Here is a 16,647-nt window from a genome sequence, read left to right as displayed (position 1 = left end):
TAAAGTAAAAAAGGTAAGTTTGCATGTTTTGATATAAAAGAAAAAGGTAAGTGAGCATGTTGTTTTTAAGTTAAAAAAGGTAAGTTTGTATGTATTAATGTAAAAGAAAAAGGTGAGTTTGCCCTGTGCATGTTGTCAGTACAAAATAATTAAGTTAATATCTATATTGATCTATACTGAAAGATCAATATAAGGAGCGTGTAAGAATGAATATTCTTCAACTAGTGTAAGAATTTCCATTCTTTAATGCTTGGAGCGTGTAAGAATATACATTCTTTCACGCTCTGACCGTGTAATAATTTCCATTCTTACACGGTCTGAGCGTTAAAGAATGAAAATTCTACACCTTCAGTGTAAGAATAAGCATTCTTAAACGCAAGGAAGCGAACAATATTAAAATTTTCCTCCTGAACCGTGTAATAATGGGAATTCTTACACGATAGCTTTACTACTATGGAACCGAACAGATATGATATAATATCCATTATCTATTTCACCCCCACATAGTATAATTCTTTAAAGGCAATATTTGTTGGTTGGGATAGCTCTTAGTCACAAGACTGTACTCTTAATCCAGAGCAAAAAAATTTATTTAAACGATTAAATTGAGATTAATTTTAGAGATATATGGGATATTTTCAATATATAATATTATTAAATACTAGGCTTCTAGGACGCTTCGCACCCATCTTCAATTTTGTGCTCTTTTATCGATTTTTTTTTTCAATTCTTACCATGCATTCATTGGGCCTGATGTGTTCAGCCGTTTTGGCGTTTATCGATTACAAACAAACAAACAAACAAACAAACAAACAAACAGACACCCAAACAAAGTGTTATCTCTGGATATAAAATGACAAAAAAAAAAAAAATTTCAAACGATTATCAGAGGAACATTATCAGAAAGGGTAGAAAAAGCCTGAAAATATATCCCTATGTTACAGACCTGTGTTAAATCTGGGATTGGAACCGGTTCCTTGATATTTGACCCACTGGTTGTATCTGATACAGGTTGGTTTCTACTGGGCCCGGGGACTAGACTACTACTACCCACGGAGGAAGGGCCGGCAACTGAGAAAAAAAAACATTCATATACATATATATACATTTATATATTAAGACTAGCAATTTCTGTTTGTTTATTCGATCAGAATAACTCATGAATCCCTGGACCAATTGCGGATCCTGATCCTGATCCAGGAAGCCAATATCTTGCGGATCCAACGGATCTGGATCCTAAGCACTGGTTTGAATTAAGCAGACCATGTTATTAAAAGGAAATATTTCCAAAAAAGGGAATATAAAAAATACTTACCAGGTTCCGCTTCTGTTGGATGTTCGTCAGATTTTTCTGAACACATAGGATTAAGAGATATCGGTGTGAATCGCTATGGACAGTGTTTAAGGAAAGGGTTCTAAATCACTCAAAATTAAACAGATTACAGGGGTGTATAAATTCTGAATAACTTAAAATGGCTTATATAAGAACGACTTCATTTTTTCAACATCAAAGTTGTGAACAAATTTTTCCAAATTTTTTTTTAATGCATAGAGTTGGATGGAGAATGGTCAAACGGTGGGTCGGTGTTTAAAAAAATTCAGAAGTGATCAATAACTTTTTTTATTAATTAAGCTACAGGGCTAAAACTTATATATCTGAAAAGACCTTGAAAAATGGACATAATAATATGTGCCATATGTTGATATTTTTAAAAGTAAAAATAATTATTTTTGACATACTTTTTGAACTCATTAAAAATCCTCCCTTACACCCTAACCATTAATGAGCAGGCGTTGAAAAGTTGACCTAGGGTCATGTATACCATTCCCCCAACTCAACTCTAAGGGAAAAAACATAGGGGGGGGGGGGAAATTATGCTTACAGTTTCTTTAATATCATTCTTGCAATCTAAAAAATTCTCATGCTTTGAAAAACTCATTGTACACTGTAAAACAAATGGGAATTATTTGAATTAATCACTTTCAAACCTAGAAAAACGACCTTATCTTCCACATTAATGTGGACCGAGTATAATCAGACACTATTGTCATATTTCTCCGAACATAACATCGATCTACGAACCTAGTTCTCCACTATCCTCAACATGTGGGAGTCGGGCAGCCTCAAGGCGCATTGGTAAATGACGAACCTCAGGTTTAATTTCAGGTTTCTCGGAAACCTTCATGCTGTAAACCTTGGCTTGATCCTTCAACACCTCCGGTTTCTTGTAGAAAAATCTACGAAAACAAATTATTGTTCTGTGTACACTGAAAAGAACTTGCGAATTAATAATATAAATACGTTCCTCGCCATTCCAAACCAAATCTGAAAATGTTGGAAAATAATGGAAGTGATCCAACTCCGATTTGGAAATTTTAAACGCAGCTTAATATTTAGAAGAAGAAAAGAACAAGTTTTATTTTCTTATTTTTTTTCGGGGATGGGGGGACCTCTAGGGTCGGAGTCTGTGGGCAAATCCTGTTTCTTTTTGGCTTGAACAAAAAGTTAAAACTTAAAATCAACATTCAACATAAATTGAAAAAAAATATTTGTCACATTTTAGGGGTGTAAAAAGAAAAGAAAAATATTTAAATCTAAACAAATATATACATAGTAGCTCTTGAAGAACATTTTTTGTCCTTTTTACTAGAATATATTTACGTAAATAGTTTCCAAAACATAATCATAAAAAGACCACAAAAACTTAAAAATCATAAAATTTAGAGGTTTCACTCTGTTTATGCATGTGACATGCCTAAAATGGATGATAGAGGAGGGGGAGGGGGGGGAGTAAAGGTCGGAAGCAAAAACCCAAAAATGAGAATTATTTTTTTTTCACCTGAAAAGACCTTTTCCACTAGCCAGCCCTAGACTTCTAAGAGTTGTTGTACTGAGAGCAGGTCCAACTACTTCATTTCTCATGTACACCACCACACCCTCCTCATCCTAATTCATGTACAGGGTTATTCATGTATCACTAGATCCTCCTCAACCTTGTTCATGAACAGGGAAATTCATGTACACCACTACATCTTCCTTAACCTTTTTCATGTACAGGGTTATTAGAGTACAATGTACACCACCATACCCTCCTCGCCCTAGTTCATGAACAGGGTTATTCATGTATCACTAGATCCTCCTTAACCTTTTTCATGTACAGGGTTATTAGAGTACAATGTACACCACCATACTCCTCGCCCTAGTTCATGAACAGGGTTATTCATGTATCACTAGATCCTCCTTAACCTTGTTCATGTACAGGGTTATTCATGTACACCACTACATCCTCCTTTACCTTGTTCATGAACAGGGTTATTAATGTACACAACTACATCCTCCTTAACCTTGTTCATGTACAGGGTTATTCATGTACACCACTACATCCTCCTTTACCTTGTTCATGTACAGGATTATTCATGTACACCACTACATCCTCCTTAACCTTGTTCATGTACAAGGTTATTAATGTACACCACTACACCCTTCTCACCATTTTCATGTACAGGGTTATTCATGTACACCACTACACCCTCCTCACCCTAGTTCAAGTACACCCACTCACGCTCCTCACCCTTGTTTATGTAAAGGCTAAGGGGAACTCTTACCTCTGTTTTATCTCCGAGCTGATTGGTCCAGGTTGAGATGACCTCCTCCAAGCTAGAGGTGGAAGGAAACTCTTACCTCTGCTTTATCTCCGAGCTGATTGGTCCAGGTTGAGATGACCTCCTCCAATCTAGAGATTGAAGGAAACTCTTACCTCTGCTTTATCTCCGAGCTGATTGGTCCAGGTTGAGATGACCTCCTCTAGACTTGAAGTTGAGGGGAACTCTTGGATTAACCGTTCACCACTGGGAACCTATTAACAAATATTCTATGGGACAGTTCATGAATTACAACATATGTTAATATAAAAGGGACTATACAGGAATAAAGAGCTGTCTTAAAATGTTTAAAGATAAAGTTTAACCCTTTTCCTGCTGGGGGGGGGGGTGACAAATTTTTTTTGCAAACATTTTTACTATATAACTGGATTTTGCGATAAAAAATAAAATTTTTGCAAATTTACAATTTTTTTTGCAGATTCTAAAAGTAGAGCACAAGAGCTTTTCAATGATGTATCATTTGTCATATTTGGACATCAAAAATGGGATTTAGATATCCTGATTTTCAAGTACCCCAGCAGAGATAGGGTTAAGCAATTTCAAGCGGTTTAATATTTAATGGGAGAGTCAAGAAATTACAAGATGTGGAAAATACTTAAAAAGTGAGTTCCCGAAATTTCGAGCTGTTTAAATCCTTTAAGAGACTGGGCTCGTCCATGAATTACATACTGCATAGATATTCAAAAGGGGAGACCATAAATTAGGAACCGATTTATGATATTTTTCAGTCAGGTTGATGGTATTTTTCAGTCAGATTGATGGTATTTTTAGTCAGATTGATGGTATTTTCAGTCAGATTGATGGTATTTTCATTCAGGTTGATGGTATTTTCAGTCAGATTGATGGTGTTTTTAGTCAGATTGATGGTATTTTCAGTCAGATTGATGGTATTTTCATTCAGGTTGATGGTATTTTCAGTCAGGTTGATGGTATTTTCAGTCAGGTTGATGGTATTTTCAGTCAGGATGATGGCTTTCCAAATGAGTTTGAGAATTTTCATCCGAAACTAATTTCATTTTTCTATTTATTTTGTTGTTGCTTGGACACACATCTGATGCCAAAACATTTTTTATTATTAATTTAAAAAAAAATATAAATTATCAAATCCGACGAATATTTAACCTGAAGGCAGACGGTTACTTTACTCTCAATATTCGTCTTTATCTCTTCTTCCTAAACAAATTAATTAATTAATTAATTTAGAGGAGAATGTTTTATTGGTAAGTTTCGACTGATCTGGATCAGGATTTGGATCCATATCAACACTGTCCAAACTTATCCAATTGTGGTTCCTATTCGTATTCTGTTTTGTTAAAAATTCTTGAAAGTAAAATTGAACTTACATTTTTTAATATTTGAAAATTCTTCAACACAAAGGGGGGTATTTGTTTGAAAGGATGAGGGTTTGAGGATTACCTTTAATTCTACCATCTCTAGCTCTGCATTATTAGAGAGACCGGCAAATCTATGAAATTGTTCTTTTGCTTCATTTATTGTGAAACAAGGTAAAGACATTAGCCTGAAAGGTGTTTAATTCAGATAAATCCTCCAATGTGCTGAAGCAGCAATGTGCAATTTTTTAAAGGTGCTGTTGTGAATTGTACATGCACTCTTTTTTTTATTTGTACATGGAGGGTCACATGCATTTACATTTACAGTCCCTTTAAGTTGAATCTAATTGAAAAAATGTCCCTCTAAGTTGAATCTGATTGAAAAGATGAAAATCCCTTTAAGTTGAATCTGATTGAAAAGATAAAAGTCCCTTTAAGTTGAATCTGATTAATGAGATGAAAGTCCCATTAAGTTGAATCTGATTGAACTGATAAAAGTCCCTTTAAGTTTAATCTTATTGAAAAGATAAAAGTCCCTCTAAGTTGAAACTGATTGTTGAAAAGATGAAAGTCCCTGATAGAATTGGTATTATCTAGAGGCTTGTTGTAGTATTCTAGGCGATGACGGGCAGAGTCAAACCCTTTTTTTCCACACACAGTTTCCAAAACCTATAAAAATTTATTGAAAAAAAATTGATCATATCATATTAGATTGTATCAATGATTTAACGCCAAAATATTGAGATAATACTCAAAATCCAAGTATTTCCTGCATGCGAATCTTCATGCTAGCAATTACAATTTTTTTTAAATGACTCTTTCTTAACAAATTTACGTGTTAGTCCCGGAAATCGCAATTAAAGCTATAACACGATCCAATATTATGTGGGACACTTTGTAACAGAAAGAGAGTTTCTTGCATATTTAATATATCATTTTTTAAAATTTCGTATATATACTTTTGGATAAATGGTAATACTAAGATACATTCTATAAAAAATAGATCAAATAAGCCCGGGAGGGACAACATTTTTTGTCTAGGACTGAACCCATATGATATGCATTACAATTTTGATCAAACATATAATTGGTGAAACACTTAATAATCTAAATAAATAAATATAGATTTATGTAATAAACATTTTGAAAGAAAAGTGGTACAAAAATATGATGAAAGAAAATTGCCGTGCAGTCCAAACACAACAAAGTATGTTTATTCATTTTAAAGGGGGAAGGAAAGGTAATATCCTAGAGAACGTTTTTTGGACCCCCCCCCCCCTATCATTTTGGCACATAGATAAAACATTGATATCGATTATCGAGGTCAATGAAATCCTCACCTTAATCTCCTCCAGTGTATGTTGAAAGAATGTCTCATCCTCATCATCCTCGAGAACTGGGTTGTTAACAGCCTCCGTCCCTGAGTAGATTATGGCCTCGTTGGGTCCTACAGGAACTATCACAGCCTCTACGTCCTCCTGCATAGAGTAAAACAAGTAAGTAAATCTTGGGGAAATATTTGTCTTGAAGTATTTGATAGAAATAATAAAAAGTAAAATTCCTAAAATATACAGGGGGAGATGGAAAATGTAAATTTTCTCATAAATATTTTAGGAAATTATTAAGTTTCATTATACATTATACATTATGATAATCTTATGAGGAAAAAAATGTAATAATGGAAATTCTTAAACGAGATGAAATAATTGCAGCGTTCGGCCCCCTAGCCTGTCCTATTCGCAGCGCTCGGCCCAGAAATTGTCCTAACCTAACCTAAAATAATATTTTATCTGAAAAAGGAGTGGTTATGTACAAAGCTTGAGAGAAGGTGGGGAGGGGTCCAAAAATCGTTCTCTAGGACGGACCCGAGGGAAATAATTAGGGCCCAGAGAAGGGATTATGCTTCCAATATGTGATGCAACAGCAAAACTATATTTTTTATAAATTACTACTCTCCACCTGAAGAATTGACATATTTGGGGTTGTGGATACTTTTATTCTGTGCCCGTTTGGGCACAAAACTGATACGCTCGACATTTTCAAATATCTGAAATGAGAATTATAGTCAGTTCTCCAAGCGCAATAAATCATGCAATGCTCTTAAATTATCGAAATAACATTTAGCATAATTCTTATAATATTTTAATAACGGTGAATTTTTGTTAATTTCATATTTTTTTCGATTTTAAATCTCAGATGACTTTATTTACATACACTAACACACATTTCTCTCTTCGTTTTGTGAATTTGAGATACTTCGAGAGAAATACTAATTCTTTGCTTCACATGCCTTCTTCAGCATATCAGTGACAAAATAAACATAGTCTCCTCTTGCAAACGCTTTTTAGATACTGACAATATGCAGTTTGTTTCTTTTGCCACTGAATTAATTGCGAAGTCAAGTTTAGCTAAAGAATTCGTATATTTCATAATATGGGAGATTGCCGCGGTTTTTTAATGGTCTGGAACAAATATCGTCTTTGATAATTATAGTGAATGATTGATTGACATTACGAAATTTTAAAAACAAGAATTTATTGCGATTCATTGATTATGTAAAAAAAAAATTTTATTATGAAAATTATGATTAAATAATGAATTGTTAGAAAGTGTTTCCAAAGTTTAGGTTATAGAGTACACTTACTACATTGTACAAGTGTACGCAATATGAATATGATTAGCGTACAGATGTACTCTTGAGACATTTCTCCGAATATTGCAGAAACCGGTTGCACAGTGCACACTCAAAATCCAATCACGAAAAAAAGACGACGAGTTTTAAATATAAAATCATACAGTTTAATTTTGATTGGAATTAAATAATCACTATTACCCTTGTTAATAATTGTTAATAATTGGGTCCAAAAATCGTTCTTTAGGAAGTTACCCTCGGTAAAATCAAAGCACGCTTATTTATCCATGGTGCCATTTCAGCCATGAATGATGAAAGAACTGGTCCCCCCCTCCTATCAATTTTGTACTTATTTTATAATTAGTATTTATTCAGGGTTAGGTTAGGTTAGGTTAGGCTAGCATATAACTGATTATTTTTGTCATGGTTGGTTTTAGAATGATGTTATTGAAACAAAAATTCTTCAATTTTTTTCTAAATTTGATATCAAATTTTATTCAAAAACACTACAGAATTTAATTAAACAAGATAGCTTGTGCAGGAGCTTGCAGTTTGAGTATTTTTATATAAGAAAATTTTTTTATTTAATATCTAGTATTTGTTAGTACTTTAATTTGTAATAATAATTTTTGAAAAATCAATGATAAAACTATTTCAGCTCTTGATAACCAAATTAGAGCCTAAACGGTTCAAGAGTGAATCACCGAGTAATTCTAGGTTTAGGTATATTGCTTCTACTTTAACCCCCCCCTTTTTGAATTTAATAGTTTTCTTAATTTTTTAAATTAATCTTTTATTCTACTTCATGGCGAAATTTGATTTACATTATAAAGACCATGGTCCCTAATTTATTCACCTCCTATTTTTTCATTCAACAATTCAAAATTGAAAATGATGTTAACAATACAGATATATACGCATACACGTTTTGTTACGTTTAAAATAGATTTTATTAAACTTTTAATAATTATCCCATGCAACCAATTCAATTAATTTTAAAAGATATCTCTACTTAGGAGTAGAGTTCTTCAAAACCATAATTCTACTTACAATGGAGGACGAGTATAACCAGGTGAGGACTATAAGATAAGAGAAAAGATCGTGGAAGATACGGTGCTGATTCCAAAGCCCAGTCAAAAAAAGTTTCGTGGATCACTGAAAAAAAATTGATCATATCATATTAGATTGTATCAATGATTTAACGCCAAAATATTGAGATAATACTCAAAATCCAAGTATTTCCTGCATGCCTCCTTTACCTTGTTCATGAACAGGGTTATTAATGTACACAACTACATCCTCCTTAACCTTGTTCATGTACAGGGTTATTCATGTACACCACTACATCNGGGGCTGTCTAATCAGGACGGTACCCTAGCTTTGTTGAAACAAACATATGATTGGAGTTATTTATCAGCGTTTTTAAAACAGACAACTTTCAATTTGGGGATTTTTCAACATGTTTAAAATGGAGAGTCACTTGAATATATATCAATTCTCCCTTAACCCAACTGTTTGGTAAAAAAAACCTGTCATTAAAGTTAATAGCAGAAAACAATAAAACCTATCTATATTTGAATAGCAATGAATTTTTCTCTTTTGTGTTTCTAGGATTGCTTTGATTGGTTTTCGGATATGAGTGAAGCTTGGCCAGAGAATAGTTGCCACACCAAAACTAGCAGTTATCAAAAAGAGAACAGCATAGATGGAAACAGTTTTTTCTCAGGAAGCTACTTTCACTCAAATAACAATTCCTCAGACAGGTAGATTAATCTCGAAAATAACGATTCTCTCAACTTTTTTCTATATTTTTCTGTTTTTTTCATTCAGAGTTTTCACGTATTTTTTATAGTAAATTGTTCAGGAAAACAACTTTATTGAGAACAAATATCTTATGAAAAAGTGTTTAATAATGTGAACTTGTTAAAACTGTTATTTTTATTTTTTGAATATAAATGCTTATCATCTGTTTAAAAAATTCTTATAATGTGCATTTGTTAACCAAATATAGAAATGAATAATAATATAAGAAAGGCATTTGCCATCTTATGTTGCACGCGCATGCCCCGTATAACAAACAGATGGGGATTGAATTTTGTTTTAATTTTGTTTGATTTAATTTTAAATATATTGTTAAGATCTGATCCTTCAAACTGGAGAGAGTGGAAGCAGTCCTCAGTTCTGAAACCTGCTCAGGTCTTTTTTAAAACAGCATGGTCGGTTTTTGTCTGGGTTGTAGGGAGGGGTGGTTACCTGGTAACACTTGTGTTATTGGGGAGTGATAATAGATAGATTAGATATCGTCTTTTTTTAAACCTTTATTTCTAACAATTTTCTTCTTTACCCTGATGCAAAAATCTGCAAGTCACTCAAACAAGACGAGAAATTTGTCTTTAATATAGATTGAAAAACTAGATAAAATGACATTTTAGAGTTTGATAATGAATGTTTTTAATTTTACGAACTAATTTATTTTTGGCTCAAGTCTGAATATTTCATCCTCTTAAAAATGATTCTTTTTCTAGAAATAAACCTATTATTCTCAGTGAGACCCTTCAACTTTGAAATAGGAAGACTTTAAGCTTCTAGTTATCATGTATTCTAAATAGGCCAATCATCTTTCAATATAGCAGTTTTCACTATTCAAATACCCATCTAGTTTAATAAGATTTAGAATTCGGTGTTAAAGATGCTCCAAACCTCACAGAGTAAAAAAATATGTTAGTTTCACACTTTTTGAAAATATATATCAGTCTGGGTGGACCCTCTTCAGTTCTTGATATTTTTTTCCGTCATGAAGATTCAAAACAAAATTATTTTTCAGTGGTTTAACTATTTGTTTTTTAAGTATACATATAGATTGATTATTTTTCGTCTTTTTATTCAATTGTTTTTTTGGTCCCTCTTTATAGTATATTTTGTTAAAGTGTTAATCCCTTAAATAAGTCCTGGTAAATATTAATTTAGCCTGAATCATCCTCTTACTTAAAGGGAGTGTTCGCGAAAAATGAAAGGGGGTATAGGCTTAATAACTTATCGGCCATACAAATTGAGAAAATTGCAACTTACGACTTAGACCGTAAAAAATCAATTAATTTTTAACAAATCCTTTATATATTACAACCTATAGTCATCGATTATCTTTCGCCACATTTGTATATAGTTTATATTTTATAATATTTTTTTTTAGAAAACGTTTTCAACGGATTTGGAAAATTTTGAGTGGTGTGCGGCATTCTTAGATAGTTGCACAAGCGACAAGAGAAATAAACAAATAAATTAAAAAATATTATAAAGTATAAACTGTATACAAATGTGGCGAAAGATAATCGATGACTATAGGTTGTAATATCTGAATGATTTGTTTGAAATTAAATTTATTTTTACGGTCTAAGTAGTATGTTGCAATTTTCTCAATTTGTATGGCCGCTAAGTTATTCAGTTTAACAATTTTCTCCTTATAGTCGCAACAGATAGAAGTAAGATTAGTAGCGATCAAAAGCGCTTTTTTATCTCACTAAGCCTATACCCCCTTTCATTTTTTCGCGAACACTCCCTTTAACATAACAAAACATTTATTCTATTGTCCTGAGGAGGCAAGACTTTATTAATAGTGTGAAGTAGTAAAACTAGGTAATACCTGTGGAGATCTAATTTTATTTTATTCTGTTCCTAGATTTACTACTTCTCACTTTAAAAAAAATGATCATAGGGAGTTAAGCGAAGGATTGGTGTGAATGCCAATATTGAAGAACAAAGCTTTTATGAGAAAGAAGGTCAACAATTAAGAATACAGTGCTCAGACAGGGGTATATATTTTGTTTTAAATCTTGCTCCATCCATTAAGTAAAGAAATGTGTTGAAGGGGGAAATAAATTAACATTTACAAGGGGGGGGGGGGGGGTTGCACTTGAAAACCGTTGATATCTTTTGAATTATTGATCTATTAAAGGGTGTAAGGATACCAGTGTAAAACAGGCATTGTCCTTTTTAAATAAAGTGACACATGAATTTACATTAATAGTCCATCAAATTTTTTCCAATTTTTTATCTTATAAACTCACTGTATTTAGATAAAGATCGTCCTATCCTGCATCCATTCTCTAGTACTAATCCTCACCAGAGAGTGATCCTAGATTGGTAAGCCATGTCAGAACCCAAAACCCAAATCTTATTCCAGAAACTCTTCTTTAAAACATCTTATTTAACACATCTGTTTTCCTTCGTAAATTCTTCATGGGTTTTAAACTTCCCTGGATGCAGCACTCCAACTCCTATAAAAAAAAACTGGGCTCCTTCAGCGCCTGAGGAAGCCGGACCTAACCCTCAAATAATATGATTGTGGTTGAAGTTTAACATACAGAAAAAAATAATTGTTCAGCTAGAATAACTTTTCAGGTGTAAAAAGAAAAAATGAGAATTGAAAATATGTTGTAACACTGGTTGCAAGTGTGCACTGTGCACTCCTGTTATATAACCTTAGATTGATATTACAATGATGAAGATTAGGTTCAGTCTAAAACTTGGACAAGCGCCATGAATTTAAAAAATCTTTTTTCAGAGACGCTTCCTATTTCCCTTTTCTTTTGCTGCCACTTAATCCAGAGTAAATAAATCAAATAATTCTGTAAGTTATAGAGTTTTAAGAGAAAACACATATCCAGATCCATAGGATGTAAAAATTGTAAACATTTTGTATGGTGTGTAACCCTAACAAGGTACTGGAGAAGTAATTTAAAGTATACCTCCAATTATAGAGGTGCATGTCAGATACACAGTGGTGCCAATTTAACTTGATACAGGATTGTGTTATCCCTGTTCTTCTTAAAACAAATTAATTCTGATCAATTGCAGGTACTCAAGAATTTGTGAAAGCAATTGTGAAAATTAAACATATTAAATTGATTTGCAGGTTGCTTGCTACAGAAACAATGTAAGAAACTGTGAGAATTAAACAATTTTCCAACTTGAAAACTAATATCTTCCATATTATCGATTAAATATAGGTTTATAAGGTACTATTGTGAATTAGGCATTGCTCTCTTTAAATGTAGAGGCATATAACACGTAACAACAACTGTCACTTAAAATGGAGAGTCGCTTTAAATTGTTAAGACCCTGTTAGTTCTTTCAATTAGCTTGTTTAGGCTGTCTGAGAGAGAAGAGAGAAAAGTATATCAGAATATTCGAAATAGTGTACACAAGGTGATCAACAACAGTTTTAATATTTAAATATTTATTACTTTTAAACAGTTTAAGTTTAACCTTCTATATGTTGCAAACATACAGGGTGGTGTTATCTTTTTTACATAATCATCGTTTGTGAATTAAACATATTTTCAGGTTATTACATAATTTTGTTTTGATTTTTAACTAGTTGAGTATAAATATGCTTTCAATTTATAAATTAAGCATTTTTACCTGGAGAATGTTTGCTACATCATTAGTGTTTAAAATATGTAGCAAATATTTTCAGGGTTAGGGATTTCTCCTCGCTCCTCAACCCTTTTGCATCTGGAACTCATAATGACATAGTGAAAATGAAGCCGAAGCAACAGATCAAGTTAACTGGAGGAATTCCTTACCTGGAAAATGTTTGCTACATATTTAGTGATTAAAATGTGTAGCAAATGTTTTCAGGGTTAGGGATTTCTCCTGGCTCCTCAACCCTTTTGCATCTGGAACCCAGAATGACATAGTGAATATGAAGCCAAAGCAGCAGATCAAGTTAACTGGAGAAATCCCCTACCCGGAGAATGTTTGCTACGTCATTAGTGTTTAAAATATGTAGCAGATGCTCTCAGGGTTAGGGATTTCTTCTCGCTCTTCAACCCTTTTGTGTCTGGAACTCAGAATGACAAAGTGAAAATGAAGCCGAAGCAGCAGATCAATTTAACTGGAGGAATCCCATACCCAGTGAATGTTTGCTACATCATTAATGTATAAAATATGTAACAGATGTTCTCCAGTTCATTGATTCTTCCTTGCTCCTCAACCCCTTTGTGCTGAGAACTCAGAACGACATAGTGAATATGAAGCCAAAGCAGCAGATCAAGTCAACTGGATGAATTCTTTAACCTGGAAAATATTTGCTACATCAGCAATGTCTAACATATTTAACAAACGTTCTCAAGGTTTGGGATTCCTCCATGATGCTCAACCCTATTGTCAGAAGGACACAGCGACTAAGAAGCTAAAGCCACAGCATCAACTTAATAGACTTAATCTCTTGCCTGGATAATATGTGTTGCATCACAAATTAAAAAAACTTAAACTTCGCTCTGATTTTAGTAATAAGATTCTTGACTCACCTGATTAAGGCCTGTGTATAAAAGATTTTTTAGTTTTGATGAAAAATGAATTCATGAATCTAGAAAATGTGCAAATATTAAGTGGGAAAATATGATTGAAACGGGGGTAAATTGCTGGCATTTGAATCAGACATTTTTGTGAAAAAGTCTTAAAAAACATTTAACATGAAAAAACGAGGAAAAGGGTGGAAAAATATGTAAAATTTCATTCAGATTTCTTAAAAATGATAAAGGATTCCTAGTGTATTAAAATTGGTCTAAACTGACCCTCCCCTTTTTTCCAACTATTTACCAAAGCAATGTTAATTAAAATCATAAAAAAAGCTTACTGAATTGATACATATGACAAATGTACAAAATACATAATGACCATATTTAAAGACATGGGAGGGTCAGGAGGTGGTGACCACTCTTGGGGAGGAGGGTGGGGGGGGGTAACTTGGTTATTAAAACAGTAATGGCAATAAATATTAAAGGAGAAGATGCTTGAATATGAACCAATTCTCTCCAGATTAGTAGAGAAGCAGTATCTACTAATGAAGCAGGTATTTGCTGTACAATTTTCTCTACACTAAATGGAGAAAGACCAGCCACATTAATGTCTCGTTTGAGCCACTTTCTAGTCATTTTTCCATCCCAACTACCTTGTAATCTTTGACCTTTCAATATTTATCTTAATCCCAATCCTTATTATCTAATAAAACCATTATTCAAAAATCTATCCACATGAGAACATTTTGCAAAAGATCTTTGGTTGTTTGCAAAGTTGCCAAAAAATTGCAGATTATAGGAGAGCCCAAGTGCTTGGCAAAAACTGTCTTCTTTATAAAAAAAAAGTTCAGCTTATTTTCCTTTTCATCTTAAAATAAGCAAAGTTGAAATGGAGACAGAAAAAAGTTTAAGTGACCCAATTAAATGCTTCCTCACATATGTTATTATAGTGAAAACACTTTAAAATAGAATTATGTCTCGATCTTTTATTTAGTTTTGATTTTAGAGAGTTTTGAAAATGAGATATGTTTGGAAAGAAAATTTCATTTAGTTAATTTGATCTATGCTAATAAAACTATTAGTTTTTTAACAACGTCCGTTATTTAGGCTTGCTTCATTTTAAAGGGTCAGTGTCAGAATTTAATGAATTTGAGCTGTGGCTTAAATCTGCCAAAAACCGGTTTCAATGGAGCGCCGGCTTAAATCTTGAAAAATTGCATACAATTTTAAGTGGAACTAACTTTATTTGGGCCGTGGCTTAAATTCTTTAAATTCGGCCTCTGTTAACTTAATTTGAAGTGACCCATATACCCTTGATCCACAACATGATGCTTTATAACTTTGACTGATCAAGTATGAATCTTAGTTTTTAACTTTGAAAGCTAATAAATTTCAATTCTGGGTTCTCTACATAAGTGACAAATGCCTAATCGTGAATTAAAGTCATTTAAATCTAGAAAACCCATCTTCCATAATTCGTCAAGCAAAATTTTGTATGGTGAATCAGACATTTTTGATAAAAAAAAAATAATATTTAGCTAAAACTTGTTTTCACAACTTGCGCTGGATTTTTGAACATTCCTGGAAAATTTGATAATTTCGTCTTCATTATCAAAAATCCTCGAAACAGGAATATATGTTTTCAATAGTAACTCTCGGATCATAAAAGATAAAAATATTATGAAATATCAACTTGTTACAAATGCGTGGAAAAATTATTGATGATTATAGCTTGTAATATCGGAATGATTTGTTTGGAATTAAATTAATGAATTATGATCCCACTCGTATGTTGCAACTTTCTGAATTGTATGGACACTACGCTTTTCAGTCTTGATCGTTTTTAACAATTTTCTTCTTATAGACGCAAAAGATAAAAGTAAGATTAGAAGAGATTAAAAGCGCTTTTTTTGCCTTAAGTCTACACCGGCCCATTCATTTTTCGCAAACACTCCCTTTAATAGGTTATCAAGCTTCAACTTAAAAATAAGTGAAAAAAAGAAGTAAAATAATTTGACAATTTTGCTTTGTTCAATATTAAAGCATCCTAATCACTGATTATTTTTGTTATTTCAGGCAATGAGCTTGGGGCTGACCACTAACCCTGTTCTTGCCTTAGTGCCGGTAAATAGTTCTTTGATTAAAGTTCAAAGTTTAATGATAAAACCAAAAATTTCAGTCATTTCCCTAATTATTTTTTAAAGATTTTAAAAAAAATGTTTTTTGCTCTAAAATAGTGCAGTTGGGTATAAGCAAGTAAGGGGGGGGGGGGGTTATTAGGATTAGATACTTTGTGCATACATTTGTGTTTAATTTTTAGTTTTCAAAAGCTCCAGAGATACTTGACGCCATCCCCTAATAGCGCTGCTTATTAGAAACTAGAAATAAAATTGTTTTGGATTCAATATAGGTAAAAACAATTGAGCCAGTTTGGGTCAGTTTTTTTGGTGACCCTAAGACTAGTTTGTTGCCAGTTAGGTTTTTTTTGGAATTTATTTGTTGGAGTATGAGCCTTTTAACCATAATTCAAGTACATTTTCTGAATATATTATACTATAGTCATTTTTCTCATAGGAAAAGTTGCCTTTCTTATTGTAAAAATTGTCTTTGCAAAGGCAAATTTTCTAAAAACCTCGTAAAATTTAGCCCATGAAGCTCCAATTGTAAGAAATTCCATAGCATACACTCATCTTCAATGATTTAAAAAAAGTGACATAGT

General features: G+C 32.7%; 2 protein-coding genes across 4 annotated transcripts in view; one reads left to right on the top strand and one right to left on the bottom strand.

Moving 5' to 3' along the window:
• Positions 1-7,061, bottom strand: part of LOC111700543 (tether containing UBX domain for GLUT4) — a 17,379-nt gene extending 10,318 nt beyond the window's left edge. The window contains exons 1-9 of the mRNA XM_023471500.1: positions 6,954-7,061; positions 5,569-5,663; positions 5,080-5,128; positions 4,786-4,836; positions 3,759-3,857; positions 2,841-2,947; positions 2,084-2,238; positions 1,316-1,351; positions 947-1,071 (exon numbers count right to left, since the gene is read on the bottom strand). Of these exons, the coding sequence (XP_023327268.1) occupies positions 947-1,071; positions 1,316-1,351; positions 2,084-2,238; positions 2,841-2,947; positions 3,759-3,857; positions 4,786-4,836; positions 5,080-5,128; positions 5,569-5,663; positions 6,954-7,031 (795 nt within the window). The 5' untranslated portion in view covers positions 7,032-7,061. The remainder of the gene's footprint in view (positions 1-946; positions 1,072-1,315; positions 1,352-2,083; positions 2,239-2,840; positions 2,948-3,758; positions 3,858-4,785; positions 4,837-5,079; positions 5,129-5,568; positions 5,664-6,953) is intronic.
• Positions 7,062-8,200: 1,139 nt separating this feature from the next.
• Positions 8,201-16,339, top strand: LOC111700539 (uncharacterized). Of its 3 annotated transcripts, none has more exons than XM_023471495.1 (10): positions 8,201-8,349; positions 8,643-8,698; positions 9,238-9,389; positions 9,765-9,822; positions 11,339-11,402; positions 11,700-11,766; positions 12,774-12,831; positions 14,414-14,482; positions 16,005-16,052; positions 16,249-16,339. In XM_023471495.1, the coding sequence occupies exons 2-10, from the start codon at positions 8,678-8,680 to the stop codon at positions 16,285-16,287; spliced, it is 576 nt and encodes a 191-aa protein (XP_023327263.1). In that variant the 5' UTR covers positions 8,201-8,349; positions 8,643-8,677; the 3' UTR covers positions 16,288-16,339. The 3 variants fall into 3 exon arrangements, with proteins under 3 accessions (XP_023327263.1, XP_023327262.1, XP_023327261.1); XM_023471494.1 differs by having other exon boundaries at positions 8,208-8,343; positions 11,339-11,435; XM_023471493.1 differs by having other exon boundaries at positions 8,209-8,349; positions 11,339-11,435.
• Positions 16,340-16,647: the final 308 nt, after the last annotated feature.

This window comes from Eurytemora carolleeae, unplaced genomic scaffold, assembly GCF_000591075.1.
Source record: "Eurytemora carolleeae unplaced genomic scaffold, Eaff_2.0 scaffold405, whole genome shotgun sequence".
NCBI classification, from domain to species: Eukaryota; Metazoa; Arthropoda; class Copepoda; order Calanoida; family Temoridae; genus Eurytemora; species Eurytemora carolleeae.
This window is presented reverse-complemented; position numbering and strand designations above follow the sequence as displayed.